The sequence below is a fragment of the Leptidea sinapis genome, chromosome 23 (genome assembly GCF_905404315.1).
Source record: "Leptidea sinapis chromosome 23, ilLepSina1.1, whole genome shotgun sequence".
NCBI classification, from domain to species: domain Eukaryota; kingdom Metazoa; phylum Arthropoda; class Insecta; order Lepidoptera; family Pieridae; genus Leptidea; species Leptidea sinapis.
This window is the reverse complement of record NC_066287.1, coordinates 8,752,018-8,764,345: the sequence shown is the minus strand read 5'-3', so window position 1 is coordinate 8,764,345 and position 12,328 is coordinate 8,752,018. Positions and strand designations below refer to the sequence as shown.

The 12,328-nt window shown below is 35.4% G+C and overlaps 1 protein-coding gene across 1 annotated transcript in view; it reads left to right on the top strand.

Moving 5' to 3' along the window:
* Positions 1–12,328, top strand: part of LOC126971209 (zinc finger protein 395) — a 73,783-nt gene that overhangs the window by 15,016 nt on the left and 46,439 nt on the right. The window contains exon 2 of the mRNA XM_050817386.1: positions 6,486–6,652. Coding sequence (XP_050673343.1) covers positions 6,486–6,652 — 167 coding nt within the window. The remainder of the gene's footprint in view (positions 1–6,485; positions 6,653–12,328) is intronic.

Below are 12,328 nucleotides of genomic sequence, written 5' to 3'. Positions count from 1 at the left end.
CTTGGTTAGATCTTCCGTCCATTATTGCTTCCATTATCGTAGCTATTCAGATACAAGCACTGTATTTACACTGTAAAAGAAACTTTTTCTTTATTAGATACCTACTTTCTGGTTCAACCCCATTCACCAGATCAATTCTATGGTATATCATTAAGTTTCTTTTAATTTTTTATCTTTTCTTTTCAAATGATAAACCTTTGTAATTCAAATTCAAATGCTTCATTTATTGCAAACCGATGGTTAAGGTATTACCTATAATAAGACTTCCTTTTGAAATGTCCGTTACAAAAGAGATTGTGATGTGATTTCCTTATGTTGGTAAAACATAAGGAAGTTATAAAGAAACGTTCTGTTACAGTCAGATTGGTTTTTCGTCGGCGGTTTAGCGGTCTAAATTGCCTATCTAGGCCAAAATCGAAATGGCTACTTACAAACTTGCACTCACACTTGGAACTTTATACATTGTACTCCACTTACCAACTAGGGACAGGTTGTTTGCATTTAAAACTCATTATATCAATCGTTTGCTTTTGTTACACAGAAAACGCACACAGACATCGCTAAATGTGGTATATTGTTTTTCGTTTCGTGACATTTCCAATCAAAAAGGATGTAAATACTAGATACTTACGTTATAAGAGGCGGGACTGCCTAAGTAGAAATTGAAATTTAGTTTAGTATGAAATGTGCAGTGATTTGAAATTAGTTTGAAATAGTAGTAGGTACCTAATTACAGTATCGCGATTGTCCACGAAATATAACACAGCTAAGTTTGAAAGTGAACAGATGCTTAAAACGTAGTGAATTTTGGCTATCTCCGTTTTTTATAAGATTATTGACGTCATCTGTCAATGACTGCACGTTTCATACAATCGAGTTAATCGCTTTTTCTTAGAGAGTTTCGTTAGCCTGTTTCAAATTTCGAATTCCAAAGGAATACTTTAAGATATAAACCGACTCATCGTTGTAATATTTTAATTATAAAATCAAATACATTATAAAGTAATGTAAACACACGTAACGGTTTCGCGAAGCGGCGCGAGCGATACGCAATAGAGCCGGTCGAACTTTCGCAAACCAGATTCCTGTTATGTCTAAGCCCTGCCTACTTTAAGATAATTACGGCTGTTTAATTATAGGTACCGTTCGCACTATTAAAGCTTCAAAACATTAAGGGGGAATGCGTATTTTAATCTTAAATATTTATTTTCGTCTAAATACAGCCTCTTGCTGCTAGACAACCGATGAAAACAAGCCAGGTTTGTATGTCACTTTGTGTTAGTGTGCGTGCATTGCTCAAAGTAGAGGATAACTGTCAATCTCGATTTTTTTGACGATTTCACAGCTGTTACAGTCTATCTATATACACGAATAAATGATCTAAGATTTTCATTAGTTATATTATGTAGGTATAATATGTATTGAGTGCCATTATTTATTTTATTCGCAAATCGTATATTTGCACTCAATACAAGCACTGGATTAGCTGGATGAGATAATATTTATGGGAATCTGTCTGCTCCTTTCCTTTGATCCCTTAATTGCCATGCAGAATATCCCAAAAAATAAAATGCACAATTAGGCGATGACATGGGATTATGGATTCATGTTTCCATGCATCGCTGTTTTTCAGCGATCCGCTCCTCTATCCTCAATGCAATGTCTTATTATAATATAATAATATGCAATCATTAAGTAATGATTGATTATACGGAGGCATTCTTTCCGGGAACTCATTATACATAGAGAACATAACAATACTGACATCTTGACCCTGAACCTCAGCATTATTCTTCATATACAAACATAATCTTAATATATATAAATTATGTGTCACGTTGTTTATCCCAGTGCACTCCTAAACTAATTCACGGATTTTAATGGGGATTACTTCATGCAGTGTAGTTTAGTGCAACTTGAGCGATAGGGTAGTTTTTATTTCGATTTGGGACCCATTAACATTTTTATTTCCAATATTTGTTTTGTATAGACATATTTTCTATGAGATAATTTATTGACGAACGGTTTGATAGTTCTGCTGTGAAACAATTTCATTATAACAACAGGGAGCATATTTTACTGCTTACCCATAATCTAGCCGGCATCCTGTGCAAAGGAGCCTCCAACTGGTGGTATAAAACTGTACAAAGAAGGTTTCATTAAGGGGCAATTGAAGAAAAAATTATCGAAATTTTCCTCAGCTAGGACTTATTTTCAAAAGGGTATTTGTCTCTAGTTCTAAGTTTAGCTTAAGATACTGGAGTGCAAGCGTGGATAATAGTAATTAAATTGATCAAGTGCTGAGTGATTCTAATCACTAATGCCATAATAATAACGCGGTTCATAGTTACCGTGTCAAAGTCACTCGATGACTTTCACTGGCATTTACTGGCGGCCAGGTTTCGACACCAGATGGAGTTGATTGTTGTGTAACAGTCGTCACTTTTTACATAACCTGAATAGAGCTGAGGAAGTGAGAGGTAGAAGACGTGTCTGTATCTATAGCGCTCTAAACCTTGATACTATATTCGCATATATGTCAGTTCTTACACTATCATACTAAATAAATGAGAAAGTTTGTACGGTTGAATGTTTGTTACACAAGCACTGAATTATCTGGATTAAATTGGTAATACAGAATATTTATGTGAATCTCTCTGCCCTTTTCCATTGACCGTTCTCTGTAAAGAAAGAAGTTAATAAAATAAAGAAATTCTTTATTGCCATACAGAACATTACAAAAAATATAATACATAATTAGGCAATGAGATGGGATTATGGATTCATGTTTCCATGCAGCGCTGTTATTCAGTCATCCCATCCTCCCTAGGGTCTTGAATGGGAGTGGATGTGTATGACTCCCCGATTACCTACTTTAAATACTATATATAAAAGTTGGGCGCATATTCGTGGATTGATTACAGTCGTAACATATTACAAAAAGAGCTATCGCGTAGCATACTGAGATACAATCGCTTACACAGCTCACTGAGCACGTCACCATGATACTTTAACATGGTATGCCAAATATATCTGTAAATTCACTGGCACTCACGCTCTCAAACCGGAACACCCCAATATTTATATTTATTTCATAATATTTTAATATTAATTTTAAATAAATCGAATACAAGAGGATTCCTTATTACCAAATTCAAATCAAAACAATCAGGTGAGATATTCTATATGATCTGATATTATAACTCTTTGTAGAAATTGGAATGTAACTTTAAATTTCAAATGTATTTCTCGCTAATCCAATGAGTATTATAATACAGAGTATTCGAAAAGTGAAAGGCCTCGTGATATGCCTAGAAACACATCCACGAGAAACGGATATTATACAGCTTAGCTGTCTATTAAAGTTTATTTTTATTATTAAAGACCACCACGCTACCTTCGTAGGGCATTAGAGAGGGCGGGGGAAGGGAGAGTGGAAGGTGTTGTACTCCTCCAACCCCCACTTGCTGGAGACGCGTTGTTTTCGGAACATTGAGGTCTAACTTCCTAACCTAACCTTACATTAATTGTATAGGAGGAAATTCCTTTATATATCCCTACGCATACTCCCTTTCTATTCAGAGGATTAGACGTTAATATCTACTGAAACTTTCTCCAATGTCTCGAAAATCTTGCCACTATATTAGGGGAATTCTGAGTTCCTCTATGGTTCGTCCATAGATCTAAACTTCCTAACCTAACCTTTCTTCTCTTACTATTCTTTGACTGAGAGGAAAGACCTTTACATATCCCTGCGTAGGAGGTAAGGGCGGGTACCCTTTCTATTCAGAGGATTACACGAAATTAATTTTAACATTAAATCTACTGAAACCTCTTCCGGTATCTCTTAGGATATGCCTTTTTGCCGTATTCCTGCCAAGGCAACGACATGATGTACCGGTCTGTTAATTAGTAAAAGGATCCAAGAATGTCGTTTCTAACACTTCCTAAAATCCTACTTGCCCCTGGCCTCAAAGTTCCTTCTTCGAGGAAAACCACTCAGTTAGGCGACGTCTACTAGACGGCGACATAGATTCTTCTCGACGTGCCACTAGACTTCATCTAACCCAACCTTACCAAAACATCAAAAGATATTCTTTAATATTTCAGACTTTTTTTTTCGTTTTACCAAAACTTTTTGCCTTTAGTTTAGTGTACTCCGATAAAGTTCTGTATTGTAGAACGCATTTTTACCTTTTTTGTTTTTTTTCTCCTTAGAATAAATCTAAATCTTTTTAATAGCACTGAATTTAATCTTTTAGCAGTTAGTAACACGTGGTTAGTAACGATAATTTTTTTACAATAAAAACAATTATTTGCGATATAAAAGCAGAGCATGAAAACACGAAGAGTCTCACAATATAACTATAAACTGGTTTATTTCTAAACTCATCCAAGTTAGTAGGAATTAATAATAATAAAATTAACATTTCACAATTCAGGCTAATGATTGTTAATAGCGAGCGTGTAACCTCGTTTGATTGGTATAATGTTCATCACTCCATTAGAGAACCTCATTTGTGAACATAATAGATACAGGCTTAAAATGAGTCTCGAATGCCCAAAAAACTGTGATGTGTCTTTTGCCAGTAAAATAATTGTATTTTTCGCATTGGTGTTTCTATTACGCATATCGTTGTGGTGAGGACCACAGTATTCCTTAAAATAAATAAATTGATCTTCTTCAGAATAACTTTTACTTGCACTACCTTAAATAAGTATTTCGCGGGACCTATAAGAATCGAGAGGACGAGACTGCACCTTTATTAGACCCATAGTTACTGAATGTCCCAATTCTTTTTCATAGCCCAAAGCCTAACATAAAAAACCTATGACAATTAAATACAACTTAAAAAACCAGTTGTACAAATACGTTCATACGTAATAATATAAGAGGAAAACTACATTGACGCAACACATACATCATTTGATGCACAATGTAAATAACACTGTATAATACTCGTATCTCCAGTTGACGTGAACATTACGTAGAACGGAAGAATCGGACGGGCGTTATAGCGTCATTTACATATAATATCATTTTTTTTTCACGCCCAGACAAAGGAGAAATTGCTACCCTCTGGGATAATGGGAGGGAGGTGGTGAATGCTCATGCATAGGTGGTGATGTCGGACTCACAAGCACTTACGTGCCTACCCCACTAAACATCACCTGAGGTTGGCTCTGAGCAACCTTCTCTTGGGGGGAAAGAGGGGCAATCGGCACTCCCTTGGGAGTATACCCTGGGATATAGCACAGAAGGTGCTATCTTATTGGGACTAAGTGACATCAGATGGATGATCACAAATGGGAGGTGAGTCTACATGTGTCTGATCATTCCCGGATACCAAGAGGCTATCCAGGGCAGACGAGAGTTTGTTAGGAGGATCTGTGGGGGCGTTTTTAGGCCTCCGGACTCGGTAGCGGGAAGGAGAACTTGATTAAGGAAGCTTGAGACGAAAATGCAATGTCAACAAGTAATTGAATGATATTTTCAAGTTTGTATCACATGCTTCGATTATTCGTTTGAATCACGGCCGCTTCAATGCTGTGTTGCATAACATATAAATCTATATATTACTAATGTTTGGCCTAGTAGGGTTAAATAAATTTGTTTTAATTACATATTATTAAATTCCACGATTAGACGCATTCTAGAATCTTTGTAGATAAACAAAATAAGCAGTGATCTTCGTCGAAGGTAACTATGTCCAAAAATATATATTATAATAATCATATATACAGGTTCAAGCGAAATATAATAATAAGCCATGCATTGCATTTAATTTTGAGTATTGTCATTGAATTCGAGCAATCGACTCTCAAAAATCGCTTACAGTTGGGCCATACCCTTTCGTATGTTTGGATTCCCGTAAAACAGGCCCATGAAACATAACCTACAAGTCTTAGTGACGACTAAGACTTGTAGGTACTGACGTAATCTACCAACGTATAATAAGAATATTAGTTTTTTAAGTAGGCCAACACTATATACTGACATTACGAGTCATTGATTAAGGTAACATTACATAAGAATAAAGTTTGTGACACGGAACGCATCTCGCTCCACTTCCATCGCTAGGTCATGACGTCACTTGCCTGTCTCGCGCGAAGGTCGCCAATATTGATCCTACACATGCAACACTTTTTGAATGTCTTGCATAAGTGGTCCATAACAATTGCATTTTTTTTTTTTCAACCAATGAATTTAGTGCTCATGTAAACGACGATGACAATCAATATTCAACCTCTCTGGTTTATTTGAAGTTATAGCAGAGCACATTTAATTTTTTAACGGAATATAATAGCCAAAATCAAATAATTAAACGTCCCATACTCGAAAAAAACTTGAAATAACAACCATCAGTAATATAAAAGACATTAAGGAATATTCATCATGTACTTGCATATAATTCCTCATGGATTTGTAGGATAGATTATTAGTTTATATATAAAGAAACTATATCAAGTCTTCTCTTTTACAGGCTCCAATAGAATTAAGGAAAAAACTGGATGAAATTCGGCTGATGGAGTCCCGTAAGTCTGCGAGGCTTGCTGACGTGGACACAGACTTCGCCAGACTTGCAGACATGGCAGGCGACCGTCGCAGGGCATCTGCTACCATCGAAGTACCAGCACATCACATGCAAGGGTTAGTATTAACAACAATTATTCAGAATAGAAGGAACTTTCTAATTTCAACCACGTATAACTATAGTGTGGAATTGATGACATTCCGTTCTATTTGTAATTCTATATTTAAGGGCATGTAGAATGGGTGCCTGTGCTTCTGCTGTGAAGACTCCAAACACATCCTAAATGCGAGGCCAATGACACAATCAGTTTGGAGTGTCTTAAAGTACCTTTACTTAAAGCAGAAGACATGCCCTACCTACACCATCTGAGGATCCTACGCCTCTTAAAAGTCATGATGGAATATTTAAATCTCGGCACCGTCAGGGCACACGGGTTTCCTAACTAGTAGCCTCGATTTCCACATCTCATTTTTTAGATACAGGGAAATGAGGGCAGGTACGCCAGCGCAAACAGGGGACACAATAGATCACAGGATTTAAGTGTATTTTAAACCCCAAAATAAAAAGGACATGCAATCAATTTAGATTGAAACATGGTAATTCCTATATCTTAATAGCAGATAAATGAGATGACAAGTGAGCAACACTGTCCAAATGAAATAACGTTATCTTCAAGTCTTGAGTCTTGACGGGAAGAATTCAACAATACTTGGTGCATCAGGATAATTCAAACTTCCTAACTTTTTGTTGGCAAAATAGCACGACACCTCAATTTTCTGCCCTTCGTTTTTGTTTCCCGCGTCTATCAATGTCTTGCGCTGGTTATGTGTTGTGTGACCCAAACACAAATGCTACTAGTTGAAAAATCTATTTATTTTAAAGACGATTTATAAAAAATCATTAATTTGCTTTAAAGATTATTCTACTGCAGAAATAAAGTTTTTTTTTTATTATAGAAGTGCAACGACGGAGTACGCCAAATCCAACACGTATTCTAGTGGTTCTGACACACACTCCAATTGTGTCATGACTTTTGTTAGTTTACCTATTGTAAAAAAAAATGCCAATAATAAATCTTAAAATGAAATATTTAATACTCGAATCTTCATGAACGGACAAATAGTCCATCATAAAATGCCACCAGTGTAATGAAACAAGTTTTTTTAAATGTTGTTTCCTCATTTTATTGTTGTTTTCACTACATAACTGATTTAAAAATATAAAGTTATTAGTTAACTAAAAGCATAATATAGTCGTAATCACTGTTAAAGTCAGCAAATAAAACAGGTGATAACTTTTAATTTCAAACGAACAAGGAAATGAAAATAATAATTACATTATAATAATGAATAAAAATTAACACCGGCAGTATGTTGCCTTGGATTAGCGGCTCACCTCGCCGGTAGCTAGTAGAAGGTCGTTTCATTTCTATTGCAAGCAATGTAACCTTGCAATGTTTCCCTTATCTATTTCGCATGTTATATTCAATTAGTATCCTTTGTTGCTGCAATCAATCGAAACGGAAATACTGACAGGACCTTGGTAGTCAGAGGGACAGATTGGAAATTGGTTTGAGATCGATATTGCGACGATAGATAGAAGTAGAGGATGTTGGGATGTGATACTACTTAGAGACCTTGAATAGACTCAGACTATACTTACGTAAAAATAAGCTGAGTGTAAGCTTAGCATAATCTTTTATTTCGTTTTAATAGTCATTATGACGGATGAAATTATTCTGAGCTTAAGCTAAGACAGACCCATGCAAAAGTCAAATTCGCGTTTTATAACACTCGGCAAAGTTTTGCGTAAGTAAATCCTAAGCAACGTCTGAGTACACTCTCCTCAAGAGAATACTCCGACTTAAGACAGACTTAAGAGTCGGCAACGCGTCTCGTGGCTTTGGTATGGCCGTGTCAATGGGCTTGACCTATGCATAAATTCCATCATCGAATCGGGAACGTTAGGTACTGAAAACGGGTTTGGTCAAGTATAGAAATAAAAAAACTTTTAGTTATACGTTGGTTTCAGTTTATACTCAGTCGTGTCAAATGGAGATCTATAGCATACCCTATGGGATACAGGCGAGATTATATTATTATGCATGTAAGACCTTGGTATTTCTCTGTTCTCATGCTCTAGATAATACCTTGTGCTATGAACTGGTTAACGTGTGGGTTTAATTGCTAACAGGCGTGCATCGGCGTGTTGAGGTGTGCGGGTAGTTGCGAAACACAAACGGAGCGCGTTAGAAACTGGAAGTGTTAGCGCGGAGTACGGGCGTGCCCTTGTCACACTTGCCTACATTCAAGCACCGCCCGCGCCCCGCGCCCCTCAAGCCTCCTCCACCATAATTCAACAGACAATGCAATACTGCGATTAAAAGATTCCTATAGTATCAAGGCTCAACAATATTTAGGTCATAGCCATGATTTACGATTCACGGCTCTATAATTATTGCACTTGATATAACAAGAAGCCGGAACAAGCAGCGACGAATGGCGGGCCATAACGCAGCGGTTTCACTTTTCATCGAGACGCCGCGCCCGGTGAGAGGTAAGACCTCCATCCACTGTTGCTCCAAATTTCTCAACGTTTGTTAAAAAAGAAAAAGTACGACAGATATTTCGGCTTTGTACTTGTAGAGATTGTCTGTTGATTAAACTCGTGAATGTACGCTTTGAGATAAAACAGCGGGTATTACAATAAAATATATTTAGGTAAGAAAGTATGAATCTTATAGTCAATACATTGTTCCTTTGTAGGCACTAATGCTAAGGAAATTAAGTACTTACAATCGCGTCGAATGGTCATTAACACTTCTTACAACATAATCCGTTTAGAAAAATCTCACAGATTTCTTTACATATTTTTACTGCTCGAAAAATATCTTTAAAGTTCACGTAGCATTATGTCAAACGTTTAATTATGTGATTGCAACTTTCGCTGGACGGGCCACACGTAAAGTGAAAGTAGAATTTACTGATTTGATTCAGCAAAATAATCGCCTTTGTTACATTCAATTAGTTATTAAATCTTAGTGGATTCTGCCGCTTTACATTTAAAGTAACGAATTAACAGCGATAATAAATTTTAAAGATTGCGCCCCAATCGCGTTGAGCTTGGTGCGGCCGCCATGACACAGTGACCCAGTTTCAAAATGGAACGCAACGACATACTCGTAGTAGGTATCTACTGTTCGCAACGGCCAAATACATAAGACAAAACGATTTTTACAAGTCATTCGAAATAAAATTCACTGCTTTTGATTTAATTAAAAGCCTTTCGACCTGATTGTTTCGTCTACCTCTATGACTAAAAGTCATGTGTAATACTGAATAATCACAAATCTGTGACAAGTTCTTATTTTAAAACAAAAGATAAAATTTTAGGTCTACACTAGGAATTTTATTGGTCCCGTGTTAACAGATGATTTAAATATTTTTCTTTTATTGTATTTGCGTTTGAGCTAATGATTTCGTTACCAATACTCTAAATAAACAGAAAAATAATAAAAATTGCTTTAAAATTGTCATTAAATTTCATTATTTTGAGATCCATTGCTAATTAACTAGCAATACATTAGTTATGAGGTGATTAAGAATGAGTTCTGCTAATGTCAATGTGAAATTCCTGAGCGTAGTCTCTACTAATTCTGATTCTACGGCCGTCCTTAACTGGTTAATAGGCCACTTTACAAGTAGCATTTTGATGTCGCAAGACGACTCATTTATCACGCCCTTCGCTGTGCTACTTCGAGTGTTGATTCCAGCTGTGATAGCGATTGTGTCGATCACATCCACAATTTACATCAACAGCACGGATCATTCACACTTTCGCGACAGCTTACCGCCATGTTAACTAGCTTTGAGAGTTTTTGTCTGCATGTTACACAACATAATTAGGTGTAGCATTATCATGCTATTCATTTACTACAATAAAATTAATATTATATATACTATTATGCAATATTAATTATTTATAAACTTATTGTTATGGTTATGTAATATGTAAGCACAACATTTAATTGTTTATTTTTTGAAGTGAAAACTTTTTTCGGAAACTTATGGGTTCCCGTCACGGTTGATGTCGACATGTTCATGCCCTATTTAAATGAAAAATTTACCAACTACTACTCTATGCACTTTAATCTGTGACGTATCACATTTGATGTTTGACAGAAATTTGAAAATTGAATCAAAATTATTCGTTTTATATTTAATTTCCCATGCTCAGCTTTTGAATATTATGATGATAAATTATTTTTGATGAAATATGTATTTGTATAATTTATTAAATTTATTTGTTTTTATATTTGTAATAATAGTTCCTTTTTAAAAAAAAATGGATAATAAACTTTAATCTTAAAAACTATCTACTTTATGTATAATAAGTTGTTAAAATAATTTCTAGTTAAAAATAATTCTTAAAATATTTATATTTTTCAGTTTTTCACTTCTGCGTTTCTGTTGTGTTTAGTGATAATGCTAGAACAGAGTTTTTCATTTTATTTAGTTAGTTATTTAGAGCTTTGGTAACTAGACTATCAGCTCTAATTATAATACAATAAAAGGAGAATATTTTAATCATCTTTCAATATACTCAATCACAAGAAAATTCCCGAGTTAGGTTTATGGGCAAAAAAAAATCGTAACGTAGGTTAAACTCATTATCACACAACATTACTTTTATCAATTTTGAAATAAAAAAACAAATTCATTCAAAATCGCACTATATAGTTTTTTAATATTCTTCCCTTAAATGTAAAAGGCAAAGGCTAAGAGCCATGCAGCCATAACATTCTATAGCGATTGGAATTTGGAACTGTCAATGTATTTATGCTGACAGATTCTCAAAACTTTGTGGCTACAAGTCATCAATTTTTTTAATGGTTTGGAATAACCATTTTAATTTACGACTTATTGTCGCCTAGCCTAGAATTTGAATCAATATGCAAATGAAGTAATTGAAAACCAGGGGGCAAAGCGACATGACCCAGCGACACTACGATAGCAGTACTATATCGGAAAATAATAGACGATTGTATTAACCTAAATGTTACCAGTACTATTATTTTAATGTGCTTTATTTAAATAATCTATTCCGATTATTACTAGATATAGTTTTTTTTACAGATATATACTGGATTAAATCGCCACATTCCAAATCATATAAATATAGTAGAATGCAGATTTTAAAATGATCATAAATGTATTAAATATACAATTATTTTTATTTAAACTGTTTCATCAAATAAAAAACCAATGAATATTGTAAAATATCTTACATTATTAATCGGTTCCTACCTAAGTTTTAACGTGAGAATTTAAATAGCGCGCCATTTTAACTTGCCTTTGTAATCTCCGTTGTCTCAGAACTCGGTTCACACATACACATTTGCGCAACGGCAAGAGAAGGAAGTAAGTAGGGGGGTGGAAGCGGCACTTTCTCGAAGGCCTGCGCGGGCGCACGTTTGCTTTCGTTCGTGTGGTAAGCCCCGTTATCTCATTTAGCAGGTGTAGGTATGCGGACGAGTAGCCGCGGCCGTAGAGAAAGTGTTTCAAAAACTTGCATTCAATATTATGCAAAACACATGCTGTTACAGTTTAGAAGTAAAATAGCACTGATGTCTTAAACGAATATGAACTGTACATGAATTGATACATTTTTCTATTGGAATAAAGGGAACAAGGAATAGTAGTACTTGTTCAGTTACTACGTACGGAAGAGACTGGACCTCACGAAACAGGGAATCCTAGTGTGAGGCCAGAATACTTGTAATATTAAAGCTA